Source organism: Paramacrobiotus metropolitanus, unplaced genomic scaffold (genome assembly GCF_019649055.1).
Source record: "Paramacrobiotus metropolitanus isolate TYO unplaced genomic scaffold, Prichtersi_v1.0 Parri_scaffold0000006, whole genome shotgun sequence".
Lineage (NCBI taxonomy): Eukaryota > Metazoa > Tardigrada > Eutardigrada > Parachela > Macrobiotidae > Paramacrobiotus > Paramacrobiotus metropolitanus.
This window is the reverse complement of record NW_026570226.1, coordinates 459115-477606: the sequence shown is the minus strand read 5'-3', so window position 1 is coordinate 477606 and position 18492 is coordinate 459115. Positions and strand designations below refer to the sequence as shown.

The window sequence follows — 18492 nt, the reverse complement described above, 5'->3', positions numbered from 1 at the left end:
TTAATACGCATCAGTCATCAGATGGTAAGTAGGTACTTACTTATAGGGTATCTGTATTCTGTACTCTTCTAAAAAATTAATAGTAACAGCCGCCTCCAAGCTCACGCAGTGTGCGTAATGAGCGAATGACACGTTGGCTAGTTCACAGCAAAATCGTTGAATCTTGAATCGTAGTTAAATGCTTTTTACAATTTTAATTGTGTAGTTCTGTCGACTATTCTGATTTGTTTTCAATTGGTTTCTACTACGGTTACAACTTAACAACTTTCAGGGCTCAAGTAGTATACAGCACAGTTAACCCTTGGTGAACATGCCGCATCTTGGAGAAATCCTTGTGAAACTGTATGAAGAGTACCGCGGGAAAACTCCGAAACGATTGAAGCTGATCGATGCGTACCTTGTATACGTGCTCCTAACGGGAATTATCCAGTTTCTTTATTGCCTCCTGGTTGGCACTTTCCCTTTCAACAGTTTCCTGAGTGGGTTTATCTCAACTGTTGCTTCGTTCATTCTTGCGAGTAAGTGGCACATCTGAGTTAAGTTTTTTGCTCAAAGTCAGTAATGGCACTGGAATACAGGAATAGTAATTATTGTAATGTCGAACCGGCTTGTTTTGCAGCATCTACTTTAATATTGGTAATCACTAATTCATTAAAACTTATTAGTTGCATTTTACTGAAAATCTGTACTCTTCTAAAAAATTAAGTGCTTTTTGTATTGGTTTGCACTTTGCAGTAATATAGAAATATTTTACGGTGGGAGAATAATTAATGGTTGTTGAATATTTATCTAGAGCTTCGTTCCGATTGTTCGTGTAGATCTGTTAAATTGCAGATTTCTATTAATTTTTGATTTGTAGTAAATAGTGTAAATGTTAAGTTGTTAAATGTTAACTGTTGACGATGAATTCCTTACGGTTACTTCAATGGTTATGACAAGTTTTGCCTCGAAACTTTTCGCGAATATTTCCGCTGTAGTCTGTGAAGTTTCCTTGTTACAAGTAACAAGTTACATGTTTCCGATTCTAACAATAAGTTTCGATGTTACAGTTCGATTGTTGCAGCGTGTGATTTTTCATTTTTCCAGCATGTCTGCGGATGCAGGTCAACCCGGAGAACAAGAGCCAGTTCGGCCACATTAGCCAGGAGCGCGCCATGGCGGACTTCATCTTCGCGCACGTTGTTTTGCATTTGGTCGTCATTAATTTTATGGGATAACCTGCATTTGTGCAATAAACTTCACTCACGCTTTGTGCTTTGGTTAGCCGCTTTCTTTACTGCCAAATTTTGATCCACGATTCTTTTCACCATCAGGCGGAATTGTGCGATTCGCCATGGCAGTTTGTTAGTTTTCTGCGGCAACTATTTCCGCAATAAAATTCAAGTCCGACTGAGTTCGTTGAGTAAGCGGGAAACAGAAACGATGTCAAACGTTAATGTAGACTGCAAGTGTAGGATGCATTACAGACCAATGGATTAATAAGTCCAAATTTGACTTCCACAGTGTATTTACTTCTAATCTGAATAGCATAGAGCACTGAGAATTGTAATAATTGTTAAAAAGAAATTTCAAAGGGATAGTTCAAGGACACGGCTATTTATACAGCTGACTGCTGTACAGCCTGTACTGACTACTGACTGAAGTTGTTCACATTATTAGATCAACAACAGAATTAACAGATTTCCGGAGAATTTACATCCCCGGCTTTTTAAAGCAGCCTACCTTGCAGTTATTAAAGGCAATGCGGCTGCGGTTTTAGGAACTTTCCGGGGAAAGAACAAAACTGATAATAAAAATTTTGGTTGTTTTTTTCAGTTCTTGATTGTACATTGCCGGCCGTAGTAATGTTACTCACGACTGTTATAATTTGTAGTGCGGTTGTAAAATTCAGTAAATAATTTATTAAAAGATTTTTGGAGATACATATTTAAGCTTTTCCTTTTTTGTTGAAATATAGAAGAGTTCACAAATTTCATTACATGACACGGAAAGGAAAAATAATAAAGTGTATCCCTTTCCCGCTTTCCGGACTTTCCTTACTACGTATGTATTCCCTTTCCAATAAACCCCGAGTGGTGTTTTATGTACGTATTTATTTACAGTACTTCCTAGTTCCTACTATGTTGTTAGTTACCCACTACCCAGTACCGTTTCGGATTAAACCACCCCACTTCCAGGCGCGTATGCTCGCAACGGTACCAACTCTTCGAAATTACAAAATTTTCTTCAGGCCCAATCAATCCTATCTAACCTTTCTACGTTTGGTTTTTCACTCTGACTACAGAATACGCAGTTTTTATTGAAATTATAAGTTGACTTTTGAGCGTTTTTTTATGTTATCTTGGAGAATAAAACTGCATGACTTTTTTACTGCTTCTGTTGATGGATTAACTGCGATAGCTTGAATGATTCTGGCGTCCACTAGGAATTCTGGCTAACAAGTTCTAAACTTAGAAAAATTAAGTTACTATCTGTTATTTTGAGTTTGATTGGCAACGATTATGGGCCGTCTTAAAAAAGAGTGTTATCTAAAGCTATCTGCACGCCCTACTTGGAACCTCGAAGTCGAATCAGTAGATAAAACCGTGCGCTAAATAAATCATAACGAAGTTAAGGACTCCAGCTGCGATCGACAAAGGGACTGATTCCTTACACAATATTATCTGCGAATTGTGAATGGTGTTGATCGTGACATAACGTAAGATTTAACTTTTAAGTAGTTACCAAATACCAACTACCAAGTACTAACTAATTAGCAATTGCCAATTTGGAATCGTTTCGTTATTGCGTTTTCGCAATTCGCACACATTATATCGCAAAGCTTATGTACAGACTGTTGCAATTGATGTTGAATGATGTTGCAGTTTATGATAATTTAATTACTTAGTTTCTGTACACTAACTACTGTTTGCTGCAGCCTCGCAGGCGCCATTCATGGACAAAAATGACAGAACAGTGCAACGGCATCTTCACGGAGAACAGTTGCCCAACGAAACCCTTGTTCGATGTATCCGTCTTCGCGGCCGACGCATCAGCCCGGGCTAATCATCCCGCCGTATCCCGCTTCCATGAAACCACCCTCCCGCAGGCACAGTCAATAGTGCGGACCGGTTTGGAACGGTATGGCACGAATAAGGCCGCCATTGCCTTTAACGGCGGCAAGGATTGTACCGTGGCGCTGCATCTAGTCTTAGCGGAGATCGAAAAATCATACCGTTCTGAGTCTCCCATCCAGATCCCAGTCGTCTATTTCCGCAGCCGTCCGCAGTTTATAGAACTGGAGGAATTTATCCAGGATAAGATTCGTTTATTGGGTTTATCATTGACGATCTACGAAGGCGATATTAAGGATGCGTTGTTCCGATTTAAAAGTGATTTTCCCGATGTGCAGGGAATTTTCATGGGCACACGGTGTAAGGATCCCAGTTCGCGGCACTTATCTGCATTTAGCCCGACCGATCCCGGCTGGGCGGAATTCGTGCGAATCCTTCCCATTCTGAATTTTTCCTATCATGACGTGTGGTTATATTTGAAGGAGTTTAATATATATTACTGTAAATTATATGATGACGGGTACACGTCTGTCGGATGGGAAGGAAACACTGTGCGCAATGAGAAATTGCGGAGAGTGGCCGATGATGGGACGGTGAAATATTTGCCGGCATATTTATTGGAGGATTCCGATGATGAACGGGTTAATCGCGAATGATGGTTTTTGGAGTGTTTTTTATGCTGTTCTTTATACCAACGTTCATATGCTAGATAATTGTAGTTTTGTTGTTGTTGGAGTTTCAACTGGTTATTCTACTTAAGGAGAGTTTGATTCTCTTATTAATTTATTGATGCAATCCCGGTATTGAAAGTTAAAATATGTAATAGATTATGATTTGTAATTATGGTGTTTCTGACTTTCTGTAGGATTCGTGGGAAATGCATATTAATATGCACATGCAAAGCAAAACTCAATACCATCCGATACAGCATTGCTCAATTTTAGATTAGCCTTAATTAATAGTTTAATCTGGTTAGTTTTGTAAGTTCCGAAATTTCGATCGGTTTTAAAATTAGGTAATCTCTCAGTGCTGAAGTTGAGCCTTTTAACATCAAGTCGTTCCGTTATGCTTTTAATACACATTTTTTTGCAAATTTTGCTAAACTTGCATTGATGAGAAAAATGCGCCAATTGTTTGCACCTGGACAACGTGTTATTCGTTTTTGTCGGACGAAGATTGATAAAATTATGAATAATGCTTCATGCTCGATCTTGTGGGATCAATCAAAGCCGTGTTGTGTTAATTTTGTTTGTTCACCAAAATAGTCATCGCGCTGTTCTGATTCAGCAACCGGTTATAAGCAAATGCTTCGTTCGTATTAGAATTCATTACTTTCCCAGCTACCACTTGGCGGTCGAAAACTATGGTATCTTTTCATACTTAAGAAATAATAGAGGTTTTGTATACTTGCAAAGTACGAGCAGCGTCAGGCTTTTTCATAATCATTAGCATATTATTGTTGTGTCATAACAGCCGGCAGGCTTCACTTCCGTATTCCTTTTAAAGCTATTGCTGCTGTTTAATGGTGTTTGTTCGCTAGCGCGTGCAAGAAATTAAGTACTTATGTACTTGAAAGTTTACCTGCTGTGTCGTTATTTACCAATAGTTGACACTATGACAGCAAGAACTTGCGCCTCTTTTACGTTGTGATACCCCAATATTAATTTTAATTGCTCTGTCCGGATCCCGAAGACAAGCGTTTGGAAAAGGTTAGTCGTAAGCATTACAATAGGCTTGTTCATATTATACAGACAGTTATAGTAGGATACAATTTAAAGATATTTCGTATGGGATGGAATTTTATGTGCACTACTCGGGTAATGAAAATAGTGTATTTTGCCGAATATGATTATATAAACGTAACAATCTGCTACCGATCTAGTTTCAAGTTTTGGATTAACAGTTGTATACGTGCAGCTAAGATCTTGCTAACATGCCGTTTACACTGCACGTTGGACCGCCAACCGGGACTCTGGAGAGCCGTTCATATGATACGAATTACGGTTTCTGTCTGCATGGAAATAACACTCGTGGCGCGCAGCCGGAAAGATGTCCTGTCTGCAGCTTTGGACCACCACCACTCCCGCACTTTGATGGATTTCGGGATGCCGGCAGATGGTTGAAAAATTATTGGGGTCCTTATGGAATTGGCGGTCCATGGTACGTACAGAAATGATTTTAATGAATCGCTTCTGTATAATAAACTGCAGAAACTGCACTTGCTGCAGAATGGCTTTTTAGTTGCGATAAAGTACAACTTCGATAAAGTACAACTTTATTCTACAGTATTTGTTTTTGGTATAGAAGTACCGCATATAATATAGAGCTGTATTATATACGCTTATTGTGCATGGCAGTTTTGTACGAGTTTAGTTTGATGATTATGGTAGTCAAACAATCATTTTTAGTGAATTGGTTACTAAACCTGCGCTAGCATTCAAACCTTCGACCTTTCCGAGTATATGTTCTGTTGATTGTTTTGATTTCAGGACACTACAAGGCGGCAAAGGATGAATGAAGATTGCATTTTTAACTCATCCTAATAACTACAGGCCACACCAGTAGACATTCCGGACAGAACCTCATCCGCGCTGTACTTTCCTCTGATTAGCTGTGTTTCTAAAAGAATTTCAAGTTACTCGTACGTGTGTGGGTGATGTTTACATCACCTTTGCTTACGGTTAACTGTCGCAGATGCCCATAGGTGTCCCGTTTTGCACGTTTGACCCACGTTTGTTTTCGATGCTCAACATAGACTAAACGTATGCTGCCTGCAGTTCGGGTTTCTGCCAGTGAAGGTTTAATGCATCTGATTTGAGCGTGTAACTCGAGATGACTGTGAACCAAATTTTGTAAGAGATACGAGTATTAAATAGAAATTTTACAGTAATTCTCATAGCTAGAGTAGTATTGCATTTGCGTACAAGTGCATATATACGTATAGACTGCCGGCAATCGCATATAATGTTGCAGGAAGGATTTCTTCTGTTTTTATTTTTGTTTTTTCTAACCTGCACCAGCTGACCGCCAGCGGCCATACAATATCTTATGTTTCACTACATATCTTATAATACAGTAATTCAATGAATGCGCACAGCACCAAGGCGAAAAAATGCAGTACGCGGGATATAAAGGTCATAAACCCTATCGTGCACGAGATCGAATTAACCTTATAGCAATCCTGTGGCCCTTCGAAATTCATCAAATTTCGACGGTTTTGTTGAGCGTTTGGATCCTTGTTTCTATCAGTACTTATTTAAAGCAACCGCACTGTTACTCCATAATTATATATAAATTTACGGTTTGCCCGAAGTATAAGTTCTTTTTGCCCATTTTACAAGCTGTTTTTTCCCGATGGCCAGTGTTCAAGCTCTTGCAAACTACACATGCTCACAAATTTGCGTTCGCATTGTGCCATATCAGCCATGCAGGGGCAGTACTTCGGAAATTTGTTTTATTGTTTGTTGCTCTACCGCCTCTACGTAAAACAAACCGAAAAACGCAGTCTGCCCCTTTTCGAAAAATAACAATATACCTATAATAAATTTTCTGATCGCTGCCAAATCATAGTTTTTGTGCTACGGTGGTCTACAGATACAATTGTCCGTGAGTGCAATTACGTGTTAACCTGTTAACTTGCGAACCAGGTACTGTACCATTTTTTGCTGAAAAAAACGACACGCGCACAGTTTGACTGACACTTGTGAGTCAAAGGGTACGATGCGAATCGATAAGTTACCAGTGTGACAGTGTCCATATATACGAGTTCTACAGATGCAGTGGCTCCAAGGTTCTGATTGAAAACAGAAGCGGCTTTTAGGATGTACAGATACAGGTAACATTGTCGGGAAATAAACAAACACAACCTTTATTAATTTTTCTATCAGGTTATACGGGCCCTTCGTAATCAGTATTTTCACAATTGCGGCAAAAATGATAATGGTACTGTGGAAATTCATTAGTGATATACGGTACTGTATTAGATCGATTTACTGCTAACTTCTATTAACGTTTATTTCTCAAGAAACGCCGGTGGGTTTTTGGGACAACCCATACTCGATTGCAAGGTCTCAAGTTAGCTTCCCAACACGCTCGGTCACCGGAAGGCATGGTGTGCTGGTTGAGAGATGTGGAATGCCTGGTGCGTGCTCGCTTCAGAGACCTTGACGCGTGGTCAGGGTGTACGTATTGAACTTAGCAGGCAAGATCCTTAAATAAAGGAGGTTGTCATTGAAATTACTTTGGTTTTGCAAACTAGTTTAATGTCCGTCTGCGGCTGCAAACTAGTTTTGGAGCCGCAGCGGAGCAAGCCGAAAGGGGAAAGTTATCGAAGCACAGTTGACTGATGCCACGATACGATTTCGTTGCGGCGGCGTTTGAGATTCACGGACCGTGGAGCGGTGGCACTAAGAAACTTGTGGACAAGGTTGGAAGCTGCCTAATATCTGCCACTGGCCAGAAACGCGCCAAAGAGTTTTTTCGGCAGCGTTTGTCTATACTTCGAAGTACAGATACAGCGCGGGAATGCGATATGCGTTATGGGCACGATTCCCGAGCAGGACAGTATAGAAGAATTTTTCTTGTTGTGATTGGGGTGTATCTGCCGCGGATGATTGTTTCATTGTTTTCCGTTGTATTATTAAGTGAAGATTCGTTATTCGTTGCTGTATATTTTGCTGATTTCTTACCAGCTGTAAAAAGACTGCATTCGTACTTATAATATTATACGTTTAATGTCCTTATGTCCACAAGAAAAGTACAGACACCACGGTTTCTATAGTTGCATAAATAATAGCAGTCAAAATTGGTGCGCGGTGGTGACCGACGATCGGACTCCGTATATATGGCTTCCAATACCACTGAAGTCGAGTGAACAGGTGACTTTCGCTACTTTAGCTCCGTTCAATAACAGCACGTCAAAACTTTGCAGAAAAACAGTGCTACAAAAACTACTGTGTGAGATCCGCGTGCTTGCCGTGCAATGTACGAGTAACTTATGTAAGCACGGGACCCATGTTATAAGTTGCTCCTTAGTCCTTACGTACCAGGTTAGTCGGCCCTTACAATACTGTACCTGCTGCAACTGCATGTGGCACAATTTTTTTCACGTGTTGTACATGTTACTAGCAAACGCTATAGCAAAATTACTATAGCAGAAGAACGGCTAGTACGTAATTTTTAAGTACGTACGTATGCACCCTTTGTATTTAAAAGGTTTCAATACCAAAGCGAACCAAACCGCAGCACTTGTTCCACTTTTGATTTATTGTTACAACAAATAAGCATGTGAAGATGTTATTATGGATGGAAGTTGATTTTATGTTGCGGGCAACCACCAAAATGACAATCGGCAGTTACGGTTTTATAAGCGTTGTATTAACATCCACTAGTAATTTTTGACCTTTCAAAATCTATTGCAAAGACATAGCATACATATTACGTAAAACGTTGTATATGTGGAAGTTGAAGCATAATGATTTCCGCAATTTCCTGCTTTCTTGTTGGTAAGGTGTAGATTGCAAAAGTTGTCAAAACGAAGGACAGATGTCAATATTGACATAGAGCAAAGTATTATTAATTCAGCGATTGTTAATTCATTTCTTTGCCGACCATTTGGCGGATAATTAAACACAAGTAAATTGCAGGTTTCGGCAAAAAGCAATTATATATGTGGAGAAACCAGAAAGAAGCTGTTCCAATCATGGTCAGCAACACGCCAGCCATTCAGTGGATTACCTGTTTGCTTCAGTGCAAAGTGACAAAAGCTGACGAGCGCTATCAAAGCACAGCGTAGCCCCAGGGGGGCTAGTTCAATCTTTTTCATAACTCTTGCCACCATTGTCACACCTATAACTTATTAATCACAGTATAAAGTATTTTTCGGTGACTGATGACGATTTAAATCATAGACCGGGCTGCGTTCCAGAAAGCAGGTTCGGAAGCAAACGGAAATTCCATAACTGTAATCTGTGTAAATGACATATTTGATTTTAGATCTTAAGGTGAAGTTGCAGCAAGAAACATTGTAGCAAAGCAGCAAGAAAAATTTGATATCAGAGGTAAACTTACAACGGACTGCCTTTTGTACAATAATAATCCAGTGCCGCTTTCCTTAATTCTCGACCATTCATATTCCGTGCTGCTTGTTATATAGGAGACCTCAAGCAGCAAGCCCTTCCATATTATTGCATAAATTATATTTATACTTCTATAGCTATTCTGCGTATGCCCATACAAGGTATTGTATCTGCTACTGTACATGCAAATTGCTATTCAAAATTTTTAATTAGTTGTGCTAAAGAGCAGACGCGCGTGAGACGTACGTCAGCACTTTATTAGGTAATAACTATATAAGTATTGCACACAAAGAAGTTAAAACAGTGCAACAACAAAAACCATAGTACGCACTGTGCCATTATTTATATATTATTGCGCATTCGCTCAGAAAAACTTTGCTGATTTGCGCCGATCGAAGTGCAAGGCACTAAAGGGCACTTTAATACATACTCGCCTATACAATTCAAAATTGCACCATTTACTCACTCGTCAGCGTTATGGCTTCGTTTTTAGACTGAAGCAAAAATGAATCGTAGAATCATTTTGAATGAATCATTTTTTAACCGGCGTTTTACTTATTAGAAGAAGTACTGAGATACTCCTTATTGTATCAAGACATTTTTCCCTAAAGCGTTCATGAAATATTTCTATTGAAATTCAGAAAGACCACTGACGAAAACCATTACAGCACCGAGCTCAGTCGGCACGCGCTTGACCAAACAACAGTTCAGAATTGTTACTGATTTATGCACTACCAAAAGTTAATCAGTTCTTAACGTGAATTATGTTTAGTGGCGTACTCAATAACCAAATATTTGTGCAGGAAATTTCACAGCAGGATACTGCAGAAGTCAGGCATACTGTGATGAACGCTCTTTTGCGGAATACTAATTAATCAGCACAACATACTTTAGTTTCGTGATGCAGACGCAGGCCGGTAACTTTTTGCGCCCCATATAAATATATATTGAGAACAAAAACTTGTATGAGAACTGTGATCAATGAAAAGTACCAAAGTATTTATTATTCACATTAGAACACAAAAACAGTTAAACGAAAAGGCAAACCAGTTTTTACACGTACGTTATTACGATGTTTTTTTTAGACACCTGGAGTGTTGTTTATCGATATGCTAACCGCACATATGGCCCTTTTTTAGAGAGTCTAGTAGCCACAGCAATATAAGTTCATAAAAATTACACCCTTGCTGGATTGAACGAACAAGGTAATCATTTTCAGGTAATCATTTTTTATTAAATACTTTTATTGTTCGCTCAGATTCTGGCACAGTTGACAGATTTGACAAGAGGACTCATGCAGGACACCTTTCATACAATGTTATGCACACAAAATTCAAACGGACGCAATGCTTATTTTTACTACATGTATTAATCTTCGCCAACAACATCGATTATGTCATTGTCCTCTTCTACTAGTGTATCACCTGGTTCGGCTGTTCTTGACTTTTCTCCCATTCTCCCCGGTGTGCCATTCCCGTCGCTTAAATTTACCGGAGATGTAGCTGCCATCCATCCTCTTGATTCATCATTCGCTGTTAATTGTGATGAAGCTGACTTCTTGTTCGTATTACATGCCGAAGCAACATTGTATGTTGGTAGCCACTCATTGTTTGGTGCCGGATACGTATTAAAGGTCACTGGCTTAAAAGTTTCCGCCGACAGTATGTCATCAATTTTGAACGACTTCCTAACCGGTTTATGTCCACTCCATACAACCGTTTGATTGGAAACAACGAGGTTATTACTATTAAATGGCGCTGTAGGATCGCCGAATAGGCGATAAATGGACGCAGTGGGGATCAGTGCGTTCGTAGCGCGGGGATACATTGGAGGATTGGGACTTGGGCGCCAGTTGCCAGAAAGGTCACATGGTGGTCGAGCATGTACTGGATTAAAAGTGGTCATAGCACAAGATGTATCACATAATTTTTCATTGTCGGTATTGGATTTGTATCGCTTTCTGCGTCGCAGAAAACTGCCATTGTCAAACATATTCCAAGCCTGGACAAGCAAAATTGTGTCGAAACATTACATAATCATGTGTTGTACGTACAATATGACCTATGTTGTATGTATGTACAATATGACATTTTTAAGTATCTGGGAGCTACGGTAAAATATGATTTGAAATAATTTTGTTCATTCTGTTTGTCCTCGTAATTTATCTTTACCTCCGGATGAAGAGTCCAGTAACTACCTTTACCGGGGCGATCTGGTCTGCGAGGAATCTTTACAAAGCAGTCATTGAATGATAAATTGTGCCGTAGCGAATTTTGCCTAAAATAATAATTTCATATAACCTTTGCAATAGACTGGTATACTACCTACTTAGGTTTCGGTCATTATAAGTGTACATTATTGAAAAAGCATGCAGATCTAAAGTTGCAAAAGTTGCAGAAGCACTATAATAATTTCGAAGACACTAAAAGCGTATTTGTTAACTATTATTGTTTCATTCAAATGTTTACAAGACTAACAACAAATAATGTCATTACCATCGCTTCGTATTTTTTCGGTAAAACGAAAAGCGGTCCATGATAAATTTGTAAATATCACTCAGCGTCAGCATTTTTTCTGGAGAGTTTTGGATTGCCATTGCTGTTAATGAAATGTAGGAGTACGGTGGCTTCTTTTCTCCGCCATACGAATTTCGACCGGGACGAGGCATATTTAATCTGGAAAAAATAATGCTGAAACGAATGCGTCCTTTTACGATTTAAGTGTGGCTGTATGCAACTGTTGACCATCTGTTGCACTTTGCACATGTATGACATATGTATGATTTTTTGTTCCGTTTTTACTACATTTACTGTAAAATACAGTGTTTTCTGTAGGTCGTTGGGACACGTTTACAAGATAATCTGGACTAGTATTTCACCGTTAGTATTTGAATATTTCGTGCTATGTAAGTGAAGTCAGCGACGTAAAGAATTTTATGTATTATGTACTTAATGGAATAATTCAACAATAAGTGACAGTTTACCGGTGCATCGTTTACTTAATAATAAACGGCAGTAGTGGTAGTAAACATTTTGGAGAAATCGAATACGAGGCGTGATCTACCGGTACGCGTAACTCATTAAATTTTACTCTTAAATTAGGCTACCAATAGGTAATGCGTCGTTATAGTTGTTATCGTTGGCCACATCCTTACCTGGCTCGCACTAGAAAATTACTGAAGGCAACGTCAAAATGGTCACAAATGTATCCGCATCCACGTGGCTTATCCCGTGTCTGAGTTACCAAAGAATTAGGAGCGCTTATAAATTTTCCACATTCCTTTGCGCAATGACTTTTATGATCATTTTTCAGTAACCTTTCCAAACGGACGCAAATATTTTGCGTTTATGGTATGGGTACATGTAATGCGGCAAACTCGAAGGCAATATGAAACTGTTGCACCACCATCATCACATTGTCTTATGAAAACACGATAATAAAATTATGATCAAAACAAATATTGATTTGTCCCACACTTGATAAGGGCTTGAACCAATATTTGCATTTGCGATCAGGTGTTAATTGGTTCTTGGATATAATTGACTCCACTTGTGTACAAAACCAACACAGCGGTGACCAAATATTGTTGATAACAAATTCACTTTGTACCGTCAGAACTTATAAGCTCTATTCGCACGTTCAGATATTTGTGGCAACAAATTCCATTTGTGTGATGAGATTTGGAGAATTTGTCTCCGCCGTTGTTCTGTCACAGCCCGTAGGCGATTTTGGTTGAATTCAATCATAACTGTCCACTTGCACGGCAATGTACACACTTCTTATTAACACCCATTGATTCTAAAGCAATCTGTCTTATGGGACATAAATGTATTCTTTTGTATTATGAGGCATTATCTTTCATTCGCTTGGCGGCTTAGATCGAAGGGTGTAGCTACGGCGATGGCCATTTGCAGCGCGACAATCTTTGAGCAAACAATGATGAAAACGATCATAATGAAAACAGTTGACGTTAATGATTTTCTATGTTGAAATGCCTGAATAAACTTTAGTCGACTTCTGGTACTAAAACAAGACCAAATACAGCACATGGTGCAGCTGCTGCTGCAATCAAACTATATGATGTATTGTACATAATAATCTCGCTACATATAGTGCTGATTCAGTAGTATCATCGTTATGGAAAAATTTCAAAACACAGTTAGAAATATTTGTATGACCCCAGCGTACAAAAGTTCGCGAAATACATAGAAGTACGAGCATTATAATACTAAGAAACCAGAAATGTAAATGCATGAGAGCGTGCGAATATGCAGATGTGAAATGGTTATTGTAGATAATTTCAGTAGCTGTCGTACTCCCCGAATTATGCTAGATACGACATTTTCATACTCAAGTGATCGAAAAGTAAGCCTGGCGTGAATCACGTTTCCTGCATGTATTTTTTCGAGGCAAGATTTGCAGCAGCCAGGTTTAAAAGTCCACGTACTGTACGCTGAAATATTAAATGCCATGATCTCAACCACGTAAATGCGCCAGCCGAGTTTTGGGTACGTATTTCGTATTTCCCGATTTATTTACGAGTAGCAAAAGTGCCACAAACATTCATAATACCATCGTGCATGGACCGGTTATGGTTCGATTCAGTTACCAGTTGTTTTTGATATGGTATTATTCCTCATAATTGCAATTAAAATGAAGAAAAGTGAATATCTGAACTGCCGCGTATCTGTATGGGCAGTACGTGCCGTTCAGTAATTAAACTTAAAGTCAACTGCAGTATTTCTAGTTTCTACTACACAAACAGCTGACGTTCTTGGAAATATTTACACGGACACTGCATACTGTGAAGTGTGAGTTCGTAACAACAGTTTTCCGTACTGTATCTGGCTGCTGATCAGTAAGGTGGCGATCACCCTTCATGGTTAGTGCGATTACTTACAGTATATAGATATAAGGCATATGTATGTAATAATTACTTGTACATACAGATATAAGGACCTAAGGTATATAAGGTTGTTGGGATGAAAGGTTGCCACAACCGGCAACGATGCGGCAGAGTACGCGACGCGCTCAAAGTGGTCCGACTGGGGAGACGCTCGTTCAAATCATCCCATGCCGCAAGATTCGTGTTTTTAAGCGCGAGATACAATACTCGTACGGTAGTTTTTCGAACAGACAGCCAGACATCAAGGACAAAACAAAAATTTCTCCGCTCTAAATATATTGTAGCACTGACAAACCTTTAGCAGTATTTTTTACCCATATGTTCTGGGAATAACTGAAGCTATTACCTTTCGTTTTTGCCAAAAATTGTACTTATCTGTGTTATGCCGGAAAGCAAGAACCCAAAGGGCCAAAGTACTTGCTGTTTTGTACTGCTGGCGGTCGAAATCTAATCGTAAGTATGGTTCGGGCGAATCGGTTCATATGGTCGTTCACTAGCCAGCCGAACCGTATGCCGTTCTGATTTAGAATGGGCATTCGTGGACCGTGGCCCGTGAGACGAACCGCTAAAGAATCGCTTGTTACTATTCGCCCAGTTGGTTTTTGAAGGCGGTCATTGGATGAAGTTCATTGCTGTTCATCTAGAGTTCATTAATCACGGTCAAGTGTGGGCCGAGGAACAATAGTCGCTAACGCAGCCGTTCAACTTCGTTTCTGCTGTCAGTGTGGTGCTCTGTGGGTCGCGACTCGCGAGAAGTAGATTTGGTCACTTCCATCTTCCAACAGTGTAAAAGGCTTCTTCATCTCCCCTTTTACTTGAATAAGGTGTTCGAAATTATTCTGGTGGCAAAATGCGTGAAATCGTCCATTTACAAGCTGGCCAGTGTGGTAATCAAATTGGATCCAAGGTGCGCCGTTAACGTTTGATAGCAGTTCTGAAATTTTTGTTTTGATGAGGTTGACAGGTTCGTGGGCATTTATATTATGTACACAACTCTGAATCTTTTTAGTTTTGGGAAACCATTAACGGAGAACATGGCATCGATCCGACGGGGTCATATGTTGGAAACAACAGCAATGAACTGGAAAGGATCAATGTTTACTATCAGGAAGCTCCAGGTAAAAACAAGGGAAAAAATCATGAGAGTTGTTAAACTGATAATGAGACAACGGCGAAAACGCTTATCATTTTAGTTAAAAATGTAAACAGTAAACCTGAAGTAAAGACAAAAAAATGTATTTAACTGGTTTGACACGTTTAATATACGCTTAATTTATTATTTATTATCTTGATTTTGGTAAGATTATTTATTTGATATCAAAATTTGTTAAACATTTTTCCAGCTTTTTGTTAATCACACGGTACTGGGTACATTTCACAGATTCACTCAAAATTGATGGAATATGTAAGAAACTGATATAGATTGAATCGTAAGCGTTACAAATTTAGTCAGGAAAGTAGCACGAGTCCGTTGTGCTGGTGCTGTTGTTGACGGGAAGATTGGAAGAACCGTAATTAAGGTCTTTCCAGTTTTGGCAGTTGCTAACGTTAACGTTGCAGGTGCAAAATATGTGCCTCGTGCGGTCCTAGTGGATCTGGAACCCGGAACTATGGACGCTATTCGATCCTCTGAATATGGCCAGCTATTTCGACCTGATAATTTCATTTTTGGTGGGTAGAATTGACCGTTATAATTACCATCCAAGTTCCGTTTTAGACTTTTAGTAGAATGTACCGTGCACTTATTGCATGTTGTCATTGCATTAAACGTGGGTAATCAATTTAGCAAGCAGTACGGGTACACTGGGTTAATAAAACCACTGCTTTTGTGGCATTCTTAATGTTTGTTTGTGTAACTTATTGTAAAAACTAAAATGTAAATGGGAAGTTGCATTGTGTTGCAAAGTTGCAGTCTGACGTTTTCTCGTCAGTGGACTGTCTGTTTTAATTGTGCGATTGGACCGTTGGTGGACTATGAACTGTGCGGAATGTGTGATCTGCTTATCTGCATGGCCGATCACGCTGACACTTGACGGTCCGGCTTTGCGTTGGCGTTCCGTTTCCCGCTTATATATTTGCACCTTTGAATTAATTAATTTTCCAGCATGTTCAACATGTTGTTATTTACAGGTCATAGTGGAGCTGGGAACAACTGGGCTAAAGGACACTACACCGAGGGAGCTGATTTGATTGAGACGGTGGGTTTGCGAAATTGACGCAAACATGTTGAAAGCCGGAACTAATAAAACACAATAATGACTGTAGGTAGTGGATGTCGTGCGAAAGGAAGCGGAGCACTGCGATTGTCTCCAGGGTTTTCAGCTGACGCATTCTCTCGGTGGCGGAACTGGTTCGGGGATGGGTACTTTGCTGATATCGAAAATCCGAGAAGAATTTCCCGATCGTATTATGACCACATTCAGTGTTGTGCCGTCACCAAAAGTAAGTTCACGGTTCGAAATGTTTTAACGACATCACTGGTTTAAGGGCTCGGTTATACAATCATGTATACAGTATAAATATCTGAAATAACAATATTTAGGTGTCGGACACAGTTGTTGAGCCGTACAATGCCACTCTGTCGGTACATCAGTTAGTGGAGAATACAGACGAAACATTTTGCATTGATAACGAAGCTCTGTACGATATTTGCTTCCGCACACTGAAGATGACCAACCCGAATTATGGCGATCTGAACCATTTGGTGTCTGCCACAATGTCCGGAGTGACGACTTGTTTCCGTTTTCCTGGTCAGCTGAATGCCGATTTACGTAAATTAGCCGTCAACATGGTGCCCTTCCCGCGTCTTCACTTCTTCATGCCGGGCTTTGCTCCACTGACCTCTCGTGGGTCGCAAGATTACCGTGCCCTAACAGTTCCCGAATTGACCCAGCAGATGTTTGATTCACGAAATATGATGACGGCCTGTGATCCGCGTCATGGTCGCTACCTCACCGTGGCCGTGATCTTCCGTGGTCGCATGAGCATGAAGGAAGTTGACGAAAACATGCTCAGCGTCCAGAACAAGAACAGCAGGTAAATTTTAATTATTTGTTATTATGAAGAAATAGAAAAATCTAGAACGGATAGTGTTGGCTATAAATAGATATTTTTATTTGAAAATTAGTTCTGTTTGATCCACTTCAGTTTACGTTGCTTAAAACAATTAACCACATCAAACGTTCGATAGTTGGCAATCGTATTAATTTTATAATGCTATTTGGACGGTCTCAGTCTTCAGTTCATAAACAGTTAAACTTTATCATTTTTCGACGCTTCTGCAGTCTGCATACGTTGTACTCAATGGTTTAATCACGCATTGAGAACAAAAGAGTGCATATTTGTCTCTAGGGCCTTGGCACCGGTTTGTAATGCCTTCCTTGAACTTGTTGCCCTTCCTATTTTAGCTTTGTTATGCACCGCTTATACAGATACATCAGTAGACGCTGGCCACTCACGCACTGAATCTTGCAATACAAATAGTACGGTAGTCCGGTACACCCTGCGTGATAATAAAACATCAGAAATTTTGTGTAAACACTAGAAAATTTTGTTAGGTAAATAATTGTATAGGTTTAAGTAGTGTATTTTGCCACAGTCCTTTGATTTTTCCACAGCCATTTCGTCGAATGGATTCCCAACAATGTTAAGACGGCAGTGTGTGACATTCCGCCTCGTGGTCTGAAGATGTCCGGCACTTTTATCGGGAACAGTACCGCCATACAGGAAATTTTCAAGCGAATTGGAGAACAGTTCCAAGGTAAAGAGTAAATTAAAGGCATTGAAGCGGTTTCATGGTACATGTAGTAATTTCGAGCATAAATCACTGCATAATGAAGAATGCGCTTTTTCCCGCCATAATGTTCCAAAAGATTGATATCTAAACGTTACGATGTGATTGCAGCGATGTTCAGGCGTAAAGCTTTCCTCCATTGGTACACTGGTGAGGGCATGGATGAAATGGAATTTACTGAAGCGGAGTCTAACATGAACGATCTGATCTCCGAATATCAACAGTACCAAGAAGCTACGGCAGACGATGAAGGACAGTTCGACGACGAAGCAGTGCCTAATGGTCATATTCAGGAGGCCGCTTGAGTTGTTATATTTTTGTGCCCTTGAAAACCATCATGCTACTCAGATTTTTAATTTTCATGTTTTCATATCTACGATGGTGGTATTTTTTAGTGTAAAGTAGACTGCGACCTTTTTGATTATTATAAAATTGCTTAGTAGCGATGTTTGGAAAATTTGTGCATGACTTCTCCGTAGAACTAGAATGCGTCGCAGCGTTTTTCTTTTCACAATTGGTCATTATTTTCATGCGGTGTGTAGCATCAGTAATTATTGTCAGCATCTGCCTTTATAATCTCGTACGGAATTATTCTGGCTTGTACATTAAATTTAAATCTAGTACACTGCAGAATAATGAGATAGTACTAATATTCCGGAAGAC

The 18492-nt window shown here is 39.6% G+C and overlaps 4 protein-coding genes across 5 annotated transcripts; 3 read left to right on the top strand and 1 right to left on the bottom strand.

Moving 5' to 3' along the window:
• The first annotated feature begins 168 nt into the window (after window positions 1-168).
• Window positions 169-1393, top strand: LOC129581875 (dolichyl-diphosphooligosaccharide--protein glycosyltransferase subunit DAD1-like). The gene is made up of 2 exons (XM_055473153.1): window positions 169-518; window positions 1087-1393. The coding sequence occupies exons 1-2, from the start codon at window positions 311-313 to the stop codon at window positions 1215-1217; spliced, it is 339 nt and encodes a 112-aa protein (XP_055329128.1). The 5' UTR covers window positions 169-310; the 3' UTR covers window positions 1218-1393.
• Window positions 1394-2236: 843 nt separating this feature from the next.
• LOC129581871 (FAD synthase-like) lies at window positions 2237-4376 on the top strand. Its single transcript, XM_055473149.1, has 2 exons — window positions 2237-2698; window positions 2918-4376. Exon 2 carries the CDS (start codon window positions 2945-2947, stop codon window positions 3707-3709), a length of 765 nt encoding a protein of 254 aa, XP_055329124.1. The 5' UTR covers window positions 2237-2698; window positions 2918-2944; the 3' UTR covers window positions 3710-4376.
• Window positions 4377-10235: 5859 nt separating this feature from the next.
• LOC129581870 (protein lin-31-like) lies at window positions 10236-12957 on the bottom strand. Its single transcript, XM_055473148.1, has 4 exons — window positions 12285-12957; window positions 11626-11805; window positions 11302-11407; window positions 10236-11131 (listed from the first exon to the last, which is right to left on the bottom strand). The coding sequence occupies exons 2-4, from the start codon at window positions 11796-11798 to the stop codon at window positions 10499-10501; spliced, it is 912 nt and encodes a 303-aa protein (XP_055329123.1). The 5' UTR covers window positions 11799-11805; window positions 12285-12957; the 3' UTR covers window positions 10236-10498.
• A 1746-nt stretch (window positions 12958-14703) lies between these two features.
• LOC129581867 (tubulin beta chain-like) lies at window positions 14704-18452 on the top strand. 2 transcript variants are annotated; one of them, XM_055473144.1, is made up of 8 exons: window positions 14704-14943; window positions 15046-15154; window positions 15597-15707; window positions 16167-16238; window positions 16306-16478; window positions 16579-17072; window positions 17654-17796; window positions 17941-18452. In XM_055473144.1, exons 1-8 carry the CDS (start codon window positions 14887-14889, stop codon window positions 18132-18134), a joined length of 1353 nt encoding a protein of 450 aa, XP_055329119.1. In that variant the 5' UTR covers window positions 14704-14886; the 3' UTR covers window positions 18135-18452. The 2 variants fall into 2 exon arrangements, with proteins under 2 accessions (XP_055329119.1, XP_055329118.1); XM_055473143.1 differs by having other exon boundaries at window positions 14706-14943; window positions 16167-16234; window positions 16302-16478.
• Window positions 18453-18492: the final 40 nt, after the last annotated feature.

Coding starts and splice junctions, on each gene's coding strand:
- LOC129581871 (XM_055473149.1), top strand. CDS start 2,945: ATGACAGAACAGTGCAACGGCATCTTCACGGAGAACAGTTGCCCAACG.
- LOC129581875 (XM_055473153.1), top strand. CDS start 311: ATGCCGCATCTTGGAGAAATCCTTGTGAAACTGTATGAAGAGTACCGC. Junction 519..1,086: donor TGCTTCGTTCATTCTTGCGA/GTAAGTGGCACA, acceptor TCATTTTTCCAG/CATGTCTGCGGATGCAGGTC.
- LOC129581867 (XM_055473144.1), top strand. CDS start 14,887: ATGCGTGAAATCGTCCATTTACAAGCTGGCCAGTGTGGTAATCAAATT. Junction 15,708..16,166: donor ACCTGATAATTTCATTTTTG/GTGGGTAGAATT, acceptor TGTTATTTACAG/GTCATAGTGGAGCTGGGAAC. Junction 17,797..17,940: donor AATTGGAGAACAGTTCCAAG/GTAAAGAGTAAA, acceptor ATGTGATTGCAG/CGATGTTCAGGCGTAAAGCT.
- LOC129581870 (XM_055473148.1), bottom strand. CDS start 11,798: ATGCCTCGTCCCGGTCGAAATTCGTATGGCGGAGAAAAGAAGCCACCG. Junction 11,408..11,625: donor CGAAAAAATACGAAGCGATG/GTAATGACATTA, acceptor TTATTATTTTAG/GCAAAATTCGCTACGGCACA. Junction 11,132..11,301: donor ACTGGACTCTTCATCCGGAG/GTAAAGATAAAT, acceptor TTGCTTGTCCAG/GCTTGGAATATGTTTGACAA.